General features: G+C 46.4%; 1 protein-coding gene across 13 annotated transcripts in view; it reads left to right on the top strand.

The window, feature by feature from the left end:
• gramd1bb (GRAM domain containing 1Bb) overlaps positions 1 to 21,545 on the top strand; it is a 133,303-nt gene that overhangs the window by 57,911 nt on the left and 53,847 nt on the right. The window contains exons 1-2 of one of the 13 annotated variants that reach the window (XM_042062915.1): positions 4,121 to 4,340; positions 7,848 to 7,891. The exons of 11 other annotated variants lie outside the window; for them this stretch is intronic. In XM_042062915.1, the coding sequence (XP_041918849.1) occupies positions 4,326 to 4,340; positions 7,848 to 7,891 (59 nt within the window). In that variant the 5' untranslated portion in view covers positions 4,121 to 4,325. Of the gene's footprint in view, positions 1 to 4,120; positions 4,341 to 7,847; positions 7,892 to 17,074; positions 17,875 to 21,545 lie in introns of those variants that run through there. One more of the 13 variants, XM_042062916.1, reaches the window with a different exon arrangement.

The following is a 21,545-nucleotide window of genomic DNA, read 5'->3' as shown; positions in this document are numbered from 1 at the left end:
TTGTATTTGTGGAGCAAGTCGAAGTCATATACGTACTTTGAAATAAATGGCAGACAAACTCATAATTCAGTGGGAATTATGGATGTTATTTACTATCATGTGAATGTGCACTTTTTAGTGGGGATTAGTTGCTGAGGACCATATTGGCGAATGGACATTCTCCCAGTGTCTGATGTGATTGTTATCCTCGCCAGCAGGACGTTGGCCTCCTAGGCATTTTGAGAATCTGAGAGCCATGTCAGGGGGATTAAAGGGAAATTGAGCTTGCAGGCTCGAGCTAACGTTGCCCCGGCTCAGATTGACTTCCTGTTTGTGTGAATATCAAAGGTATCAAAATACGGGCACACTGCTGCCACCCCCACTCACTGGGCTGTTACTCCTCCTTCCGACGTTAGCTGGAAGCGATCGATCCATCTCCACTTTCCCCAGACTCAGCAGTGAGGACGTCTCATCGTACGCGCCATACGCACTCCACGACGCACGGCTACTTTATCATTGATCCCTATACTCTGCAGTTATAGGAGAGCGAGTGGTGTGTCTTGTTCGTCTTTTCTGAGCGCGTCAGCAGAACCCAATCCACCTCTGAACCTGAATCAGCGCTCGGCTGACTGGGGGGAGGGGGGGGGGGGGGCTTGGTTGCAGGGAGTGCGCGTGGAGAGGAAATGATTTGGCAAAAGTTGATAAAAGTGCTGCCTCCACTAGTATGTAGTTCCTCTGGGCTTCCGAGAGGCAACGACAGGCATTGAGTAGGGCTGATTGTCTTTTTCCCACGCTGGTCACAGAGGACCAACCTGGTGTGCTTAGCTTACTTCATGTCTAATGCCTTGTCAGGTCCTACTGTCATGTTAGTCAAAGTTCAAACTAAATGATTTTGTCCACTCAGCTTCATGTCCAATCATATTCACCATTTATCATCAGTTTAACATTGAGTTTAGAGCCTTTGAGGGCATGATTGCATAATCACACGAGGCATGGTTTACTTCGGTATATGTAGCATATGTCTTTAATACATGTTGTCACTTAATTCTTAGGACATCTAGTAGATAGATAACAGTAGTGAATGCATTTGTATTGCTTTTACCATTATTCTTCAAACCTTTCCAGGACTGTAATTCTGCTGTTGAGCATCTTTTGAATCCTCTTGAAAAAATCTGATTGAGACACAAAGAAAACAAGTCAGATAACTGTGAAGACATGATATTAGAGGAATGCTGATGAAAGAGAAAAGAACTGGGAGGAGAGAAGACGAAGGAGGAACCAAACGGTGGTGCACCCTCTCAGTTCCTCTCTGCTGTCCTCCGGTCTCTCCTGTGGTGCACCCTCTCAGTGCACATTTCGGATCTTTACACTCAATGAAAAACAGAACCTTGGTTGTGTTTTTCCCCCCTGAGAAAAACAGAACAGTATTTTTCCCCTGAAAAACAAACAAAAAACAGAACTGTGAATCTTCCAACCCTGTGGATATGAGGTGGAGGCATCCTGGAATTTAAACTCACTATCTACGTGCTGCTGAGGAATATTTTGCATTAGCTGTAGGGTAGAACTCAATACCAACTGGCCTAATATATACAGTATATACACCTAATATATCAAAAAAAAATATATATATCAAAATGACACAGGCACTTTTTTGACAAGTGTATTGCAGAATTGGGGAAAGATTGGAAATGTACTTCCACAAACACTGCCGTTTGGGGTGGTTTGGGGTGTTGGGATGGGAATGGGGAAAGACTGGAGATCTTTTGTATTTGGATGGGAATTAGATAGATAGATAGATAGATAGATAGATAGATAGATGGATAGATGGATAGATAGATAGATAGATAGATATACTTTATTGATCCCTAGGGGAAATTCAAGGTCACAGTAGCATATAGACAACACACACACACATTCAATATCAGCAGAAAAAGTAATTAAAAGTATATAATATAAAAAACACAACTAAGCAATAAGGACTGTAGAAGATAAAGAATATACTACATATACAAAATACAAATTATACTAAATAAAACTTAATCAAAATCAATTCCAAAAAACAGTATCCACATAGTGGGTGAATAATCAATCAGGTGCGCTTGCAATGACTGAAGCAGGGACTGAGCCTGTGGTTCTCAGTGCATAAGGTAAGGTAAGGTGCTCTGTATGAATGAGTGTCATGGTGATGGTGCAAATGAGTAAGTCAAACAGTGCAACAGTGCAAGAATAAAGTCTATATATCTATATATATCTATATATAAATAACTATATTAAGAAAGGTATGTGGCATGGAGGGAGGGGTTGTGCATATGTGCTAATACAGCACGCAAACAGTGAGGCAGAAGACAAATGTAAAGTGACTAGTGGACAGACAGTTCAAGACATTGGAGGTGGTGTTGGTCTTTAAAGTGTTGGTCTTTAAAGTGTTGAGTTGGAGATGATTGAGTTTGCACCATTGCACAAAGTCCTCCCCCAGGCTCCTATACTCCTCCTCCTGCCCGTTCCTGATACACCCCAAAATTGCAGTGTCGTCAGAAAACTTCTGCATGTGGCATGACTCAGTGTTGTAGCGGAAGTCAGATGTGTACAAGGTGAACAGGACTGGAGAGAGCACAGTTCCCACAGCGCTCCGGTGCTGCTGATCACAGTGTCAGAGAGACAGTTCTTCAGTCTGACGAACTGTGGTCGCTCCGTCAGGTAATCTGTGATCCAGGTTACCAGAAGAGTGTCCACACCCATCTGCAAGAGCTTGTCTCCCAGTCTGAGGTGTTGGATGGTGTTAAAAGCACTTGAGAAATCAAAGAACATGATTCTCACAGCACTTTTCCCCTTGTCCAGGTGAGAATGTGTCCTGTGTAGAAGATAAGTGATGGCATCGTCCACGCCACGTAACGGGTCTAGTGCATGGCGTACCTGGGGTCTGAGCATACCTAAGACGAGTCGCTCCATTGTCTTCATCACATGTGATGTTAGAGCGACAGGTCTGTAGTCATTAAGCTCACTAGGATGTGGCTTTTTAGGGACAGGGGTGAGACATGTCTTCCACAGTGTTGGGGAAAGATGGGAGATGCACTTCCATAACACTGCCATGGTTTGGGGTGTTTGGATGGGAATGGTCTCCCCTGTTTTGTGTGTGGCGGTGCTGGACAAAGCTGAGCTGAGATGGGGGGGGGTATCAAGGGTGAGGCATGAGGAGAGAGGCTCTGGGACAGAAGGGCTGAAGCTGTAGGCTCCTCTCTGGTTCTTCCTCCTCTCTACCCCCATCCACCCCCCCCCTCCCTCCCTCCGCTCTGCCCTGCCGCAGGCCTGAACAAGCACATCGCTCTATCACAGTCTCCTGGCTGTGTCCAGAATTAGCCACATATTACTCACTCTGCCACGGCTCCTTTTACATAACACATGCACACGCACACAAAGGCGCGCACAAGCACGCAGACACGTACTGTATATTCACACACACACACACACACACACACACACACACACACACACACACACACACACACACACACACACACACACACACACACAGTATACTTTACTGGATGTGTCGGCGATAACAGGAAAATGAAACTGAAAAGCCGGGTGAAGACAGTGTAAATGCATGTGGCCGGGCACGGAGCCTGGGAAAGCTCCTTTTGTCTGTGCGAGAGGAGAGGAAGGTCGGCTGCCGCTACCTCTTCCCAGCACTGACACAGTGATAGTGTGTGTGTGTGTGTGTGACTGTGTGTGTGTGCTGTATCTTCTGAATAGAGAGAGAGAGTAAGTGAGAGAGCGAGAGAGAGCGGTATGTTAGGGTGCCGGCAGATGCAGGGACTGTTTGGCTGTGGGCTCACAGGGAGAGTGTGTGTGTGTATGTGTGTGTGTGTGTGTGTGTGTGTGTGTGTGTGTGTGTGTGTGTGTGTGTGTGTGTTTGTCCAGTATCTTCCATAATAGAGAGAGTAAGTGAGAGAGAGATAGAGAGGGGGGGAAAGAGAGAGAGAGGGAGTGGTGTGTTGGTGGGTGTCGGCGGATGCAGGGACTGTTTGGCTGTGGGCTCACAGGGAGAGAGAGTGTGCGTCTGTACAGTGACTTCCATAATAGAGAGAGAGAGAGAGTAAGTGAGAGAGAGAGAGTGAGAGAAAGAGAGCGAGAGAGAGAGGGAGCACTGTGTTGGTGGGTGCCGGCGGATGCAGGGACTGTTAGGCTGTGGGCTCACATGGAGCGAGGCTGAGCGAGAGAGAGCGCTGAGCGGGTGGGCAGGAGGCGATCCGATCAGAGACTGACTGACTGACGGGAGATCAGTGTTGTAGCGCGCTGGCCATGAGAGCCCGCTCAGGAGACAGGATGGTGTCTGCCTGTTCACCATGCACCAACACAAGGTCAGAAGTTCCATGTGTCTCCCTTACTACCCTTCTTGTCTTACTCACTCTCTGTGTATCTCTCTTTCTCTCTCTCTTTTTTTCTCTCTCTCTCTCTCTTTGTATCTCCATCTCTCTCACTCACATATACACTTCTCTCCTCTTTCTATCTCCCTCCCTCTCTCTCTCTCTCTCTCTCTCTCTCTGTGGGTGTTTGTCCATCTGTTTGTTTTTCCATCTTTCGCTCTCTGAGCGTCTGCATCTGTCTTGCTGTCTGTTTCAATGTGGCTCGCTGGCTGGCTGGCTAGCTGGCTAGCTGATCTATCTGTGTTTGTACACTATTTGTATCCATCTAATTGTGTCCTGTTGACTGTGTGCCCTCTGCTTGAGCGTTGCTTAGGGAACGTCAGCGTAACCCTCATTGTTGTGTTTCCAGTCGTTCTCATTCCGTCTTTGTGCAGTTTTTTTTTTTGTAATTGCTAAAAGCTGTGACAGATGGTTTGATAAAGACAACAAGAAGTGGCTCATTGCTTTGTTTTCACAATGCACAGATTAAAACTGTAGATTTCTACAGATTGTGTAGCCTTTCTCCCTAATCAGGCATTGTTTGAATGGCATGAAATGATTTTTCCCCTGTATCCCAGTCATTTCTTAACACATGGCCCTCCACAATTGCTACAATTTGTCAAGTCATTCCTTAACCTTTCCATTGTCATACGCGCATCTGTGTGTGTGTACCGAAATCGCTGAGTAATCACATCTCTCTACTGTGATGGCTCAGGTGTAATAAGGTCGCAGTCATTAGTAATGGCCTTTGCGCTCTTTCCTGTAAAGGGCTCTCTCCTCTCAGCCCATCCGGTAACACCTCCCACCCCACCACCAACGCACACACACACACACACAGTTTATGAATACAAACAGGGTAGCTGCATAGCTTAACACACACTCTCCACACGCCCTCATGGGCTCCTCTGTCCGGCTGTGGAGAGTATTCTCAAATCTCACATTAATCACTGGGCTGTTTTGCTCTGTCACACGACTGACTGTGTGGGGAGGAAGGGAGCAGGGGAGAGAGAGAGAGAGGGAGAGAGAGAGGAAGGTGTTTGGGGGAGAACTCGGCTGTCATAGGGGTGTTTTAATCAGGCAGGAAGCCTCCGCTGGCTGGCATCTGACTGGGTACCTACCTGCTCTGGGCTCTGGAGAGGATTAAATAAGGTTTAAATTTAGCCTCTTTTGACATGCTCATCTCTGTCTCTCCATTTCCCTCTCTCTCTCTTTCTCTATCTATCTCTCTTTTCATCTATTATCTGTGTCCCTTCACTTACTCTCTATCCTTCTGTCTTTCTCTCTCCCTCTCTCTGTCTCTCTCTCTCTGTCTCTCTCTCTTTCCCTCTATCCTCTCCCTTTATCCTGTTCTCCTTGTCTCTATTTGTCTCTCGCCTTCTCTCCCTCTCTCTATCTTTTATTCTCTCTCTTTGAGTCTTCTTCCTCCCTCCTTCTCCTTGTCTACCGCCTCAGCAGTGGGCTTCTTTTTATACATCATAAATCAAGGGCACTGGCTAGGCTCCTGGCATCCTGGGAAGGGATCTCCAGAGCAGGTCATTGATTTCTCTCAGGCAGCCTAAAAACTCTTTTGTAAGGCTGTATTAAACACAAGGCAGAGTTATCAAACACGGAGATAATTTGGAGAAAAAACTGGATGTGAGGACTGGGGTGCTGAATGTAAAATTGACTGCATAAACCCTTGTTTTTAGAAGAATGTTTGTTTAAAGTAAACTATGTGTTAGATTATGTATGTATAATTTTTCAGATCTTAGACTAAAACAATTGCTTTGTCTTTGCTGTCTGTTCTCTACCTGGGATCAGACAAGAAAAGATTAACCTGGAGATTGGCTTCAAAGTCATGCAAAGCCATACATATGAATAGGCTTCAGGCTAGGATGTCAAACTCAAATTACACTGAGAACAAACCTGAGGTTAGAGTGCTAAGCGCAGACCTAAGGCTAACGTCCAATACCCAGAATAAACTAAGGTCACCATTACACAATCTCTGTGTTCTGGCATCAAATATATGTGTAGTGTTAATTGAGTTGTCCCAGAGGCTAGTGTTGGCAGCTGGGTTGCTTTTATTGTTTGTTTGTTTGTTTTTTATTGTTTTTTTTTTATTTATTTAGGTTGTGATATACAAAATGTCACTTCCCATGTTATATCATCACATATTATCACACAAATATTACTGGAAGTACAAGGAATTTATTTTGGTGCAGGTGTCAACATACAGTGTAAAAAAGGTTCAGTAAAAATATATGAATACAGTATATATTAAAAAATTAGAGATACAGTATATATTAAAAAATAAAATGAAAGTGCATAAGTGCTTTGACAATATTAGACATTTTTATACACAGTATGGCCCTCAACAGAGCCCAAGTGATTCATTGATGATGACAGGCAGTAAATAGGAGGTGAGATGTGGTGTGGGGTGGGGGGTTGCTTTTGGAAGCACCCAGCTGATTGCTTTGGCTTGGGAAGCAGCTTCTGTGGGAATCCCAGTTAATAAATGAACATACAGAATGTGAAGATGTCTGTTCAGCGTGGAGAGCAAAACAGATGCCAGCCATTTTGGAGTGTGCACACACACACACACACACACACACACACACACACACACACACACACACACACACACACAGACTCAAAAACCCAAAGACTCACACAAGAGCACATATACAGTACAGACACAAATCCACAAACAAAAATACAAATACATAAACACAGTGGGCACACATGCATGCATGAAACACAGATGCACACACGCAAATTTGGGTGTGATATTCCGCCAGGGCTGTGTGACTCATGAGACTCATGCTGGCGTGGGTGCTCACATCCTGTTGAGTCACGGCAATTGTGAGGACGGCGGAGCATCTCGGAGGAGGGCTCCATGCTCTGACCCTCTCATCTCACATCTCTCTCACAACCACTCTACTCTCATCATCAGCACTCCCATCATCATCATCACCATCATCATCATCATCATCATTCATTCATTCATCTAACCCAATATTCTCCCATCTGTCCCCTAGCAGCACCCCCCCCCCCCCCCCCCCCCCACAACTACTAATTTGAGTGACTTCTAAGACAGTAAAAGTGGGTCATGGCTGGGTCCAGGTTAATGATTCAAAACCTACAGTGCCTATAAAAAGTATTTAACCCCCCCCCCCCCCCCCTTGGATATTTCCTGTCCGTCTGTCTCTCCTCCCCCGTGCTGCTTCACTAAAAAACCTGAGATGTGATGACTTGATGAAGCTGGTGTCCCCCAGTTAGGTTGCCCGGTATGGGGGAAGAAGCAAATGTAACACTAACACTGTAGCTTCATTTGCCCCCCACCCACCCATCCTGAGTGTCTCTGGGAGTGTGTGTCTCTGGGAGTGTGTGTCACTGGGAGTGTGTGTCTCTGGGGTGGTGGATTGTCTGTCCCCAGACACTTCTGCACGCACTGTTGTCACATGGTCTCTTCTCTACCACTAGGCCAAGCAGAAGAAGTGGAGGAAACTGATATGGAGACCGCACAGGTAGGAGAGCCTGACAGAATGGACCCATCAGTCACCAAGGGGGTCACCAGATTGGGTTGGGGGCCATATCAGCTGGGGAACTTAAAAGGCATGGCTGGGTTTTTTTTAATGTAGCTTTGGTGAAATGTTACATGTTTGTGTCAGATATGAGATATAATAAATGGCCGTGGGCTTTGTGATATTTGATGTACATACATTCACATTTCAAATGAAAACGACACTCTCTTTGGAGAAAATTAGCTGTTCACTTTGTGATCTGTGAATTTTGTAGAATCTTTATCTCTAAAGACGTCAGTGAGAGGCTTTTGTCCTCGTCCTTCCCTTCCCTCCTTGCCTAGGAGGTAGAGCCGAAATATTCTGCTGTAGTACAGACTCTAGCTTGAGATGACGCCAGTCTCAGGGGAAAAGGATCAGCATGTTTTTCTCTCTCTCTCTTCTTCTGCCCTAGTACATTATTTATTTCATTCTTTGCCTGTGTATTGTATTCCTAGTCGACATCAGAATTTGATAGTCTTATCTGACACGTGGCACATGGTGTAGAGCGCTGGCGTGAGATGGCGGCTGTTTAAAGGTGAAGGTGACTCCTGTGTTGAACAAATGTTGTGCTGCTGTTGGATTTCCTGTTGACCCTTACAATTGCAATTACACAATATACCCTAGAATATACCCTTGAACAGAAATATCTTGCAAGGTTTATCCTGTGAAATGTGTCCTCTGTATAGCCTTTGTATACCAGATTCTGTAGATTCACTCAATACTGGAATGAGTTTCTGCCAATCTCCACCTGAATGAATTAGGATTCATTTTATTTGTAATGAAATATTAAGCTTGTGAAAAGCAATACCCAGAGCTGCCACTAGAGGGAGAGCCCCTCACAAACACCCAGAGCATCACCTGATTGTGTCCAACACAGCATGTGCTCCAACCTCAGACCACTGGTGAATAAGCTGTCCTCAGGCATCAGGTCACAAAGCCAGCGGTCAGAAGCGCTCAGGTCATCAGTACTTTAGGCATGCACAACACACACACACACACACACACACACACACACACACACACACACACACACATACACAAACAGAGACACACACCTCAATGACACAATGACGGTCACATTATATTCAGGGACATTTTTCGTGCATAATTAATGTGATAAGCCATGTTGACATTGAAGATAACATGAGATTCACCTCATGTGGCCCTGCACTGGCTGTATGCATATGAAAGGAATTGTTTTCAATGAATATTGCAGTGAAATTTCAATATTAAATAGGACTCTTTCAACCCTTTTTAATGTTATCAGTGATATAAATATTTTTATAACTCTGAAGTCTGAAAATTTGCATTTCACTGAAAAAGGCATGATTTCAGGAGCAATGGACATTTGAAAAAACGTATGTGGATATATTTTCCGGGTTCTGGTTAAAGGAAACAGTGTTGAAGTAGAAATTTATTTGGGGAAAACCCCTACACACTTGACCATAACCAGATTGTTTGTAGGCTGCCCTGGCAAACTCTGCTGATATGAAGGGTAAACTTACATAATCAAAAATCATGGGCCTTTCGCAGATTGATTACCTAACGGTATAAACCGAGAGAGGAGAGTTGATGGTAAGCATCCACTTTGCATTTGGTCATTCATCAATTTCATCAATCTAATGCTGACCCTTTGTGCATAAGCCCACATCACGGTGACGTAACCATTCATGTGCAGGTTCTCATCAGCTGAAGCCACTGGATCTGTTTTCTCTCTTGTGAAGGGAAACCCTTTTGTTTTGGTTTGATTTGATATGGTTTGGTTTTGGTTTGGAGTGTTGTTTTTGTTGTATTTTTATGAATGCCACTGCTTGACCGCAGGAGAGGAGGCTCAGTCGTGCCAAGAGAATTTCCAATGAAACAGCTTCTAGCCATGAGTGGCATGGGTGAGGCACTCAAGCTCAAAATAGCAGACCTCCTATCGCTCAATGCATTATGGGGCCTGGTGTCATGGCAACCATCAGTAAACAGTGTGTGTGAAAGAGAGAGAGAGAGCAGTTGTTTGTGTGTGTGTGTGTCATAGTAAGAGCAAGATAGACTTCATTCTATGGCCTTGAAGCAACTACAAAAGTACCTCTTGACTGCGATAGTGACTTGCACTATTAGTGTCCATGGTAACGCAAGGCCATATCGCGGTGCAGGAGACGCAATCGTCTATATCCTTTTGTTTATATCTCTACGTGCCTTTCACTGACAACAGCTACTCGCAACACTCACAGAACAGCAGCCCTCTAACTGCCCTGTGGCACGTCACACTGTGATCTTATGTCGGCCATGGGTACCCGACTCCACCACTCTTAGTGAAAAGCTGCATCGGGACTTCACATGTGTGGCTTTTATTGATACCGATCAGGTTAGAGGACGGACTGTAGAGCAGGAAGTGCAAGCCATGTCACCGTTGCCAGTGACAGGTGACATCTGACAGTGACCGAGAGACGGGGGACATCAGTCATGCTCCCACCGGCTGGCGCACGTCTGAGGTGAAGAGATGTGACATGACTGATTCAGGAATAAGACTCTACCCTCTCTCTCTATCTCTCTCTATCTCTCTCTCTCTCACTCTCTCTCTCTCTCTCTGTGCGTCACCGTCCCTCCACATTCACCTCAAAGGATGTGGCCTCAACAAGATGCACATACACCTGGCATTAGTCTGCCACTGCACACACACACGCACACACACACACACACACACACACACACACACACACACACACACACTTTAACACACACACAGTAGATATGATCAGTCATGATATTTGAAATCTCCCAAATCTAGCTAATCCCTGTGTGAACTGTATTACTGCTGCAAGCCTGGTTTAAGTGTTATTTCTCTATGAGTGACATCTATACTGTAAATGAGGGTAAAACCTCTTAACATGTTGCTGAAGACATAGCTCTTCATCAGATCCTCAGAAGTAGGGTTAAGATTCGGAACTAAAGGTGGGGAAATGGTATGGCTAAACAGGATTAGGCCCGCATGGAAAATGTACATTTTATCTCCACTTAACCAAAGACACTGATGAGGCCTTCGGTCTTCACAGCAAATTTGGCGAAGCAATTCTGTTGTCCATTCAACCTGTTATTCTGCTGTTAATCTAAGGAAAGGTCGCTATCAACAGCAATGAGCAGCAATAAAAGGAAATGGCCCAGCCTAGTGGTAACAAATCTTGACTCAATTTCTCAAATCTCTCCAGAAAAAAAGCCTCTCCCCTCAGCCCATGTCTTCCCTCCCTAATCGTATCGTTACAGCCTGTTGGGGATTTGGTGTGAAACATCCTGTCTATTTTTGTGCTTAAGCTTGCTGTGAAACAGGAAATACTGTGAGTTTTTAATGAGAACCCCTAATGTAATGTGAACACATGCTTTACTTTGTTCTTTTATTCATGGACACGTGACCAAAGAGAAGAGAGAGCGACTGGTAGTAATTGAAGAAGAGAGAGAGAGAGAGAGAGAGAGAGAGAGAGATTGTTGGTGGAAGCAGGTTAATGACCAAAGAGGAGAAAGAGAAACTGATAACAATTGAAGAAGAGGAAGAGAGAGCAAGGGAGAGAGAGAGAGAGAGAGAGAAAGGGATGGATATTTTGGTGGCCGCAGGTTACCTTTCATCAAAGGTGAAGCCTGACACTTATCTGGGTTACTGTTAAATGTCACTTTGTTTGAGCACCCAGCTGCAGTTAATGGGATGTCAGAGTGTGTAAATGTCAGAGAATGAGACGATGGACACAGGCTCTGGTGTACCTAACACATGATGCTCGTGTTCAGTATGAAAACCTGTGTATAAATAACGAAAAGAATGCACACCCTCCGAGGTGCTGGCAAGGGAAAATAAACTAAGAAAAACTTGGTCGCCGCACACTCTATCTCTTATTCCTTTTATTTTAATTCCAACGTTTCGGCCTGTCAGCCTTTGTCAAGGTTCTCAGTATGAAAAGCTGGCCTCAACGACCCACTGATTCTGGGTCAGGGCTAAAGACGGACAAAAATGGCTGTGAATTAATGACTCTCAGTCTGAATTCATTTTCCCTGACGGTGCTCTTATGCCGAGCCCCGACTTTTCCTGTCCTTTTATCCTCTTTTGTTTTGCCCTGCCACTGCAAGGCGAAAGTCCCCGGACTGTTCTAGCGCGGGTCTTGCCAGTTTTGTCCCGCGAGGGGATTTTCTTTACGGATTAGTGTGTTTGTTTGTGCTTGTATGTCCACACGCATGTATGCGTCTGCTATGTGCAAGTGCGCGTCTGTGTGAGGCAGTGTCTATGGAAATGCTGTCCTGTGTGTGTGTCAGACAGTGTCTTTGTAAATGCTGTCTCGTGTGTGTTTGTTAAATTGTACATGTCTGCATGTGTGTGTTTGTGTATGTATATGCATGTATGTGTACTGTATATGTATGTGTGTATATGAGTGTGTGTGTGTGTGTGTGTGTGTGTGTGTGTGTGTGTGTGTGTGTGTGTGTGTGTGTGTGTGTGTGTGTGTGTGTGTTGTGTGTGTGTGTGTGTGGTTGTGCAGACAGTGACCAGGGTAGAGTTGTCTCTCCACAGCAGTAGGGTGGGATTACTGACTGTGGCCACATATCCCCACTCTGACGCTGAACCAGTGCGATATCTACACACAGTCACCTGATTGCTTATGCCTACCTCTCATTGGTTGGCCGAGATCAAACTATGTGCCTCTAAAAATAATCTGCTCCAGTCCATGAAACGGGGCGTGGCTTTATTAGTGCCCCCAGCATCCATTTAAGATAGACATGTTTCAGACTTCATCACAATCAGGTCAGGCTCATCCCCTCAGCATCAGGATTTACAGCCTGTAATATGTAGACATATACAATACACATACAATACATATATTAAAACTAAATGGAATTTAATATAAACTGTCCTGCACTTTTGCTTATTCAGTTTATATTTATTATACATTTACTATACATTTTTCTTTAATTAAGTGTATAGTGTATAGTGTATATATTTTAATGTAATCTATAGTCATTGTAGTGGCGTTTACTATGACAGGGCTAGCTTTCCTTTCTTGAAAAGTATTGTTAAGTGTCTTCAAGTCTGTCCATTTGTTTGTGTCTTTATTCGTATGGAAGAGGAAGGGTGGTCCGCTCTAATTTGGTCACAAACGTGTTATAGGAGACAGGGATCGATGCAGCCTCAGGCTAGTCGTGCGTAAAGACAGAGCACTGCATTTTTGAATGGGAGCCGGAGGGCTTTCAGGCGGTCACGACACGCCACGTCTGGGGCAGGCCAGCTGGGATGGACAGAACACAGAGACAAAGAGTGACAGAGAGAGAGGCAGAAGCTGCCCAGCAAAAAGGGAACGTTCAGGGAAGGTTCCCTAAAGGTATTACCTTCAGAGAACCTTTAGGGAACGTTCCCTAAAGGTATGTGTTTGCTGGGTGTGCTGCTGCTGCTGTTGGAGGGAGCTGTCCTCTCAGCACCACAAACCACACAGACAACCCAGCCCAGCCCAGCCCAGCACCCTGCTCCTCAGCATCCCTGAGCTCACAGCACAGCAAGGCTGCAGAATGAGCACGAGGTGCACGGGCCCCATCTGCATTGTGTCTTCATTTGTGAGGAGCCAGTTTTTGGTTCTAGAGTTGGCAGCCTTGCTCTGTGTAAACCCACACACACGGTACAAGAGGAACCCAGCCCATCCAAGCTTTTCCCAACATGCTGTAGCTCTTTAGTTGTTCTTCAAAGCAGTTGAAAGTCATTTGATTAAAGAATACTTCCATGGAGCATAGTGTACACTGACTAGAGGTGCAGAGAGATATTAGAGGCAGCATTTGCAGCAAATGTGCAGTTTGCAGCAAAAAAGCATTTGTTTCATAAGACAGTGTGTTCTCTTACGCAAGGTTGGGGGGGGGGGGGGGGTGGTACACAGTCCTCACCTGGCTCAGCCCAGGTGTCTGTGTGACGCTGTGTCCGTCCCACGGCCTCGCAGTGCGTTGGGAGAAGGCCGGATCTATTCTCACCGCTCCCTGGACACTCACCTCGGAGCGGAGTGGAGGAGGAAGGAGGATATTTCTGGAATGAGCAGGGTCCTATTCTTCCCAGAGGGTGTTGAAATATGCCACTGCTCCAGGCAAGGCTGTAACAAAAGAACCCCCATCACAGGGCATATGGGACATGACATACGGAATGTGAGAGAGTGGGTGTGGGAGCATATGTGTGTGTCTCTGTGTCTCACTTTGTATGTGTGTGTGTGTGTGTGTGTGTGTGTGTGTTTGTGGCTGTGTGTATGTGTGTGTGTGTATCTCACTCTGTGTGTGTGCGGCTGTGTGTTGGTTAATGCTGTTCGTGTGATTGTGTGTCTGTGTGTCTGTGTGTAATATCCCAAAGCACTAAAGTTCTTTTTGAAACCCTTCTGCATCAATAACTCAACACAATGTTCTCACACTGAGTTCACACAGTAAACAATTATTCATACATGTACAGACATGTAGACATTACATGAACATCCACCTGAAATGAACTCTACGTCTTAGCCTCTGCTCTGCTGTCCCTGTCCTTAAATAAATCAGCTACACCATAAGCTAATATGGACTACAGTTGACTATGTGTGTGAAGCATGGGGCTCTAGCCACCGTAATAGGCTGTGGGGTGCTGCCATTCACAATCCATTTGAGGTCAATGGAGGTTAAATGTGTGTGGGTCTACTCCTTATCCTTCATTTTCCCTCCCACTCTCTTTCTCTCTGTCACACACACACACACACACACACACACACACACACACAGACACACACACACACACACACACTCAAACACTTATCTCTAACCAGGGGCGGACCTGCCATTAGGCATGGTCAGGCAATTGCCTGGGGCCTCGGCCACCAGGGGGCTTTGTCGCCCCCTATCGTATTTCGTTTTTTTTTTTTTTTTTAATAAATGATCACCGCATCCCAACAATATATTCTAATCCATAATAAAGATTGAAAAAATATTTTGCGTCATGATTGCTCATAAACTCATCATAAAATCAAATGACTGCAGGTCTGCTTCCTGTCACCATAGCAGCAACTAGCTATCTGAACAAGGTCTTGGTGAGGTGTATAGTTGAGCGATTGACAGCAGCCATGAAACGTTTCCAGAGTGGAAGTGATAAAAGAAAAAGAAAAAGGGAGGAGGAAGAATTTAGAAAGAAATTGCCTAAATTAACCAACTTCTTCCAGTCGAAGAATTCTTCCACGGAAGAAAGTAATTTGGATAGCTCTTGCACTACATATTCTTCTACTGATGATGATGATTATGATGTTGATCTAAGTGAAACAGTCGTGAGGGACAAGATCACTGTCACTGCCGAAGTCCGCACTGGTGCTGTTGGTGCTGCTACGGACACCATTTCAGTAGCAGAAGCTTTGGGTGCAAACGAAACCAGTAGGCCTACGTGAGTAGCCCTAACACGATACCTAGCACTACAGTTATCAGTGACTACCCTGCGTTATGGACAGACACCGTAAGAGATGCAGAGCGACTTGAAATCGTTAAAAAAGGCCCTGTGCAAATTAAGAACTTTGAATTCCCCAAAAATGCAGATAAACCACCCAGAAGATTCACGGTTGAACATTATTACATGACCATGAAAAATGAAGAAAAAATAAACAGAAAATGGTTAGTTTATTCGGTCAGTGCAGACGCTGTTTATTGTTTTGGATGTCGGCTTTTTGGAAGATCAAACACCTCACTTAGTTCGCACGCACACACTCACTCTCACTCTCTCCCTCTCTTCTTCACATAGCTTTCATAGACTCTCATACATAGCTACATAGAGTATATTCACACACAGAGACCCCAAACCCCTAGCCTTCTCTCTCTCTCTCTCTCTCTCACACACACACACACACAGACACACACACCATTCATAATTGTAATACTTTCAAAGGTTTTTACTAATGTTTTTTGATTGTCATCTATGGCAATAAATATTTGTTGTATTTGAGTATGCCTCAGCGTCCCATTATTACAGAAAAAAAGTGTGTTTTAGTTTTAGGGTTGTGGTGTGTGTGTGGGGGGGGGGGGGGGCTCGGAGGGGCCTCAGGATCTTGGCCTTGGGCCTCAAAGTGTCCAGGTCCGCCCCTGTCTCTAACCCATCTCTAACCTCCTGCGGGCATCTTACTGGCTTTAAGAAATAACTTGCTGCAGTGAAATTAAGCTACTTAAGGTTGAACATGTCAGCATCTTGATTGAAAGAATGCATTAGGATAAAATGGCCCCAACTTAAAACGAATAATGAGGTTTATCCGCTTAATCATTAGGTCATGTGAAAGGCTGTCACACTCTCAGATACACATACTTACACGCACACACACATGCACGCACGCAAACTGTCAAGTCCACAAGTGCATGCATGAACAAGTGCATGCACACACACACACACACACACACACACACACTCACATACACATACACAGACACACTCTCTCTCACAAGTTTATGAACTCTCACTCATACACACACACAGTCACTTACACCGGCAGTGTCTCCCACCAACTCATTTTCTGTGGTGGGATTTTTTTATTGTTTTTTTCTCTGTCAGCTTTATGTGTGCGTGTGTGTGTGTGTGTGTGTGTGTGTGTGTGTGTGTGTGTGTGTGTGTGTGTGTGTGTGTGTGTGTGTGTGTGTGTGTGTGTCCTGCATTAGAAGATTAGAAGCCCCAGCTGCTGACACTGATTACTGATTGAGTCTGACATGAGGGGTGTGGCAACAGGTCTCTCGTAATCCCCCCCCCCCCCCAACCCACCCCACCCCCCAACTTCCATCCCCCTTCTAACACACACACATACACATCCAGATCCAGCCTCCATCTGGGCCCCTCTCCCACCCAGCTCTCCCAGCGAGAGGTACCCTCACCTGGGCAAAGCTGGCAGCTCTGTCCCCCTTTTTTTCCTGTGCTCACTGGAGCTGTGCTGTTCGCGACAGGGAGCAGCAGGCACTCTGCCGAGCACACAGTCCGTCCCTCACAGCAGCAGAGAGAGAGGGAGAGAGGGAGGGAGGGAGGGAGAGATAGGACGAGAGAGAGAGAGAGAGAGAGAGGGGAAGGGAGGGAGGGAGGGATTGAGAGGGTTGGAGCATGCTCAGTGGAGCCCAGGGCTCAGCAAGTGCCGTTTTTCCTCTGCAGCAAGAACAGTGAGAGTGAGAGTGTGTGCATGTGAGTGTATGTGAGAGAATGAGAGCGATAGAGCAGCAGAGATAGAGACAGAGAGAAGAGAAAACAATCCAGCGGAGGAGGAGTGCAAGAGCGTGAACGGGACGACAAAAGCACAACTGCCAGAGAGACAGAGAGAGAGAGAGAGAGACTGGCAGAGGCACGGACAGAGGAAGGCAGAAAGAGGCAAATAAACTGAAGCTCACTGTCTGTGTGTGTGTGTGTGTGTGTGTGTGTGTGTGTGTCTGTTTGGGTTCACGTAAGAAGGACCGAGGGAGCATCTCTGGCGCATGAGGATCTATCTCCTGTTACACACACACACACATACACACAGGCGCGCACACACACACACACACACACACACACACACACACGCGGTGCACGTTAAGCCAGATGCCTGGCTGGGCCAGTGGGACTAGCAGTGCGAGGGAGCGAGCGCGGGAGTCAGGGAGCACACAGGCTGGATGGCTGAGCAGGCGGCTTCCTCCGCAGTAGGCTGGAGCTCTGGAGCATCCTAGCGCCTCCAACTCCGCCACCTCCGCGTCCGCCTCCGCCACCCCGACAGCAGCAGCAGCAGCAGCATCCGTCGGTCGGTCCCAGCCGCGAGGACCTCCGCATGGGCCAGCCGAGGCGGCCGGGCTCCCTCCTCTCCTCCACCTCCTCTTCTTCTTCTTCCTCCTCTTCCTCGTCGTCTCGCGCTGCGACAGCATGCCTCGGACCGAGCGCTGTACTGCGCCGTGCTCCCCACACGCCATGGCCTCCGCACCCGCACCGCACTAATGAGAGGCTTCAAGCTCGCCTGGTGAGTCTGCCTGCAAGGTGTGTGTGTGCCTGCAAGGTGTGTGTGTGTGTCTGTGTGTCTCTGTGCATGTACAGGATGTGAGTGTGTGTGTATGTATGTAGGGAGCAGGATGAACAGGGAGAGAGGCGAAGTAAGGTGAAACATGTGATGTGTGTGTGCGCGCGTGCGTGTGTGCTTGTGTGTGTGTGTGTGTGTGTGTGTGAACTCCCTCTCGGAGCCGCGTTACAGTAGTGGCGCTGGTGTATCGCGTGGCCCTGGTGTCTTGACTCCTGACACGTCTCACCCCTGGCACGTCTGCCGGTCCCCCGTGAGCCTTCACGCCCCCAGTGCTCTCGGTCACGTGGGGGCCGGCCGTCAAGCACAGACCCTCTGGATGACTGCAGTGCTCTCTCTTCATCTCTCTCTCTCTCTCTCTCTCTCTCTCTCCCTGTCTCTCTCTCTCTTTCTCCCTCTCACACGCTCCCTCTCTCAATATCTTCTTTTCTTTCTCCATCTCTCTCTCCCTCTCTCGCTTGCTCCCTATCTCTCCCCTCACCGTATGCGTTTGTTTGTGCACCTCCTCCTCCTCCTGTCGGATATTTTTAGTGGCGAATTACAGCGTACTGCAGGGAGGGGGGAAAAGCAGTGGCATCAACAGCAGCAGCAGCAGCAGCAAAATGTTGTTTGCTACCCCACCTCTCCTCTCCGCTGTGCTCTCCTCTTCTCTTCTCTTCTCTTCTCTTCTCTCCTCTTCTCTTCTCTTCTCTTCTCTTCTCTTCTCTTTTCTTCTCTTCTCTTCACTTCTCTTCTTTTCTCTTCTCTCCTCTCCTCTCCTCTCCTCTCATCTCATCTCCTCTCTTCTTCTCTTTTCTCCTCTCATCTCTTCACTCCTCTCATCTCCTCTCCTCTCCTCTCTTCTCTTCTCATCTCCTCTTCTCTCCTCTCCTCTCTTCTCTCCTCTTCTCTCCTCTTCTCTCCTCTCTTCTCTTCTCATCTCCTCTTCTCTCCTCTCCTCTCCTCTCTTCTCATCTCCTCTCCTCTCCTCTCTTCTCTTCTCATCTCCTCTCCTCTCCTCTCTTCTCTTCTCATCTCCTCTTCTCTCTTCTCTTCTCTTCTCATCTCCTCTCCTCTCCTCTCTTCTCTTCTCATCTCCTCTCCTCTCCTCTCCTCTCTTCTCATCTCCTCTCCTCTCCTCTCTTCTCTTCTCATCTCCTCTCCTCTCTTCTCTTCTCATCTCCTCTTCTCTCATCTCATCTCATCTCCTCTCCTCTCTTCTCTTCTCTTCTCATCTCATCTCCTCTCCTCTCATCTCCTCTTCTCCTCTGTCTCGCTTTATCCGTTCTTTTCTCATCCCCTTCTCGTTCATGTTTTCTTTATAATGCTCTTTTCACTTCTCAAGTTTGTTTTTATCCCTTTGCATCTGTCTCTGTTACTCTCTCTTCTCCCTCTTTCTCTCTCTATCCCTCTATCTCTCTGTCCTCTGTCTCTCTCACTCACTCTCTCTATCGCCTTCTATCTTTTACCGCAATGTCTCAGGTTTCATTCCACCCTAGAGCTGAGCAGGGTTCTGTAAGATTTATCAGGTACCTCTCAGTGGTTGTTTATATGTGTGTGTGTGTGTGTGTGTGTGTGTGTGTGTGTGTGTGTGTGTGTGTGTGTGTGTGTGTGTGTGTGTGCTGCATGCACAAACAGACTATTTTATGCACACCTAATGAGATTTATGGCCAAACATCCTACATGGCACTTACAAAAATAACTGCCTATATCAAAACCATATGTGTACAGCACCAGGTTCCTTTATAGAGGTAAATAAACAGGTGAGGTGGCCTAAAGTCCTCTTGTTTGGCAGCCTGGTGAACTATCTCACACTCCCTCTTTTCTCTGACTGTTTTCGCAATGTTTATATTAGTCCCAAGAGGTGGGTGGTTAAGGAGAGGGATAAAATTGTCAATGACTCAGCTCTCTTTCACATGTCCTCTCTATCTCTCTACCCAAGCACAGTTGTAAACAATGGGTATTGTAGACATGGACAGGTGAGGTAACCCCCCCCCCCCACACACACACACACACACACACACACACTCCTTGGTTTACCACCTGTTTGAGCCAATGGGAAAATTCATATAGGGGCTGCGTCTCACTTTTGCTAAAGCATCCTCTCAGAGACTAAAACCGCTACCTTCCTGCTTACTGTTACTTTATAGTTTTGTGGGAAATATTCGGGTCTTAGTTCATTATGATTATCACTGTGTGATTCCACTGGTGAAATTTGATACGAGGATGAGACAAGCATCAGTCAGATTTTTTTGTTTTTGTTTTTCAGGTGTTTCATAACATGTTTTTTCCCACTGAAAGTGAACGAGGACTGTGTGGACCTTTGCGAAGCTTAGCGTAGTGTAGCCGGGCTTAGCGCAGCTTACTGCTGCATCCAGGGGTCACATGCTGATGGTCTGCTGTCCGTGGCGTGATTCTGGGGCTAGGCGTACCAATCAATACTCCGCTGATGACAGGGTGTTTATTGGGGGGTAGGGTCAGATATAGCTGGACAATACAGTGCTTGGAAGTCCACATTTAGGTCCGCTGATGGCAAATAGAGTACCAATTATTGTGCTCACTGTGGATGACTTCTTGCTGACCTGTCTGACAGTCCACTACAGTGACCTCTACTGCCCTGTCAATCCCATAGCAGCTGATTTGTTGAAGATCAGTTCAGCATTCACAAGCATAGGACATTTCCTTCTCAAATCCTCATGTTTTCAAGCAGCAACATACGGGTTGGCAGTCCATAATTGCAGGGTTACTGTAAAGAATCTTGCATAATGTCGTATAGTCTGCGCATGCTTTGGAGCGCCCTACAAACAGGAAATGCCCAACATAAACACACAATCTGTAAATGTATATATCACAACTCTCCTTATCTCCACTGCTGTGTAGTTTGTTTTCCTGCCCTCATTAAGATGGCCGCCCTGACATCTTTGATGTTTGTACAGTGCTGGATCTGTGTGCATAGGGCTTCCATTGTGTTCACACATGTGGTTTATGTGAAGTATTTGCATGTGACGTTTGGGCGGCCGAGGGAAGGTTACTCAGGCATGCATTTGTTGCTGTTGTTGTTGTTGTTGTTGTTGTTGTGTTGCTGGAGATGGGGCCGGATTTGCCCATTGCGTGTGTGTTGAGAGGGAGGCATGCTGGCGATATGCTGTGATACTGCGAGCGCTTGGGAGTCATGCAGCAGGACAGGGACTGCAGCCAACACTCAGGATGCAGGAGCTGGAACCACTCCACACCCCAGCTACTCTCTCTGGTGCCTGTGTGTGTGTCTGCGTGTGTGTGTGTGTGTGTGTGTGTGTGTGTGTATGTGTGTGTGTGTATGTATGTATGCATATGTGTGTGTGTGTATGCGTCCAGGTATGTGTGTGTGTGTCCATGTGTGAGTGTGTGTGTGTGTCCGTGTGTGCATCTGTGTGTGTGTATTCACATGTATGTGGGCGAATATGTTTCTACGTGTATGCAGTATGCATACAGCATTCTTACTTAGTGTGTCTGAATATGCTGTGTTTAAATGCACCATATCCAACCAGGATGGATGGAGGCTGGAGCTTAGAAAGTCCCTCTTGCGACTTAGCTAAATTACCTGGATGATATATACCATCGTGAACCTGATTAGCTCTTAGTGCTGATGAGAAATCACT

Source organism: Alosa sapidissima, chromosome 15 (assembly GCF_018492685.1).
Source record: "Alosa sapidissima isolate fAloSap1 chromosome 15, fAloSap1.pri, whole genome shotgun sequence".
NCBI classification, from domain to species: Eukaryota; Metazoa; Chordata; class Actinopteri; order Clupeiformes; family Clupeidae; genus Alosa; species Alosa sapidissima.
The sequence above is the reverse complement of the archived record's forward strand: the minus strand, read 5'-3'. Positions and strand labels throughout refer to the sequence as shown.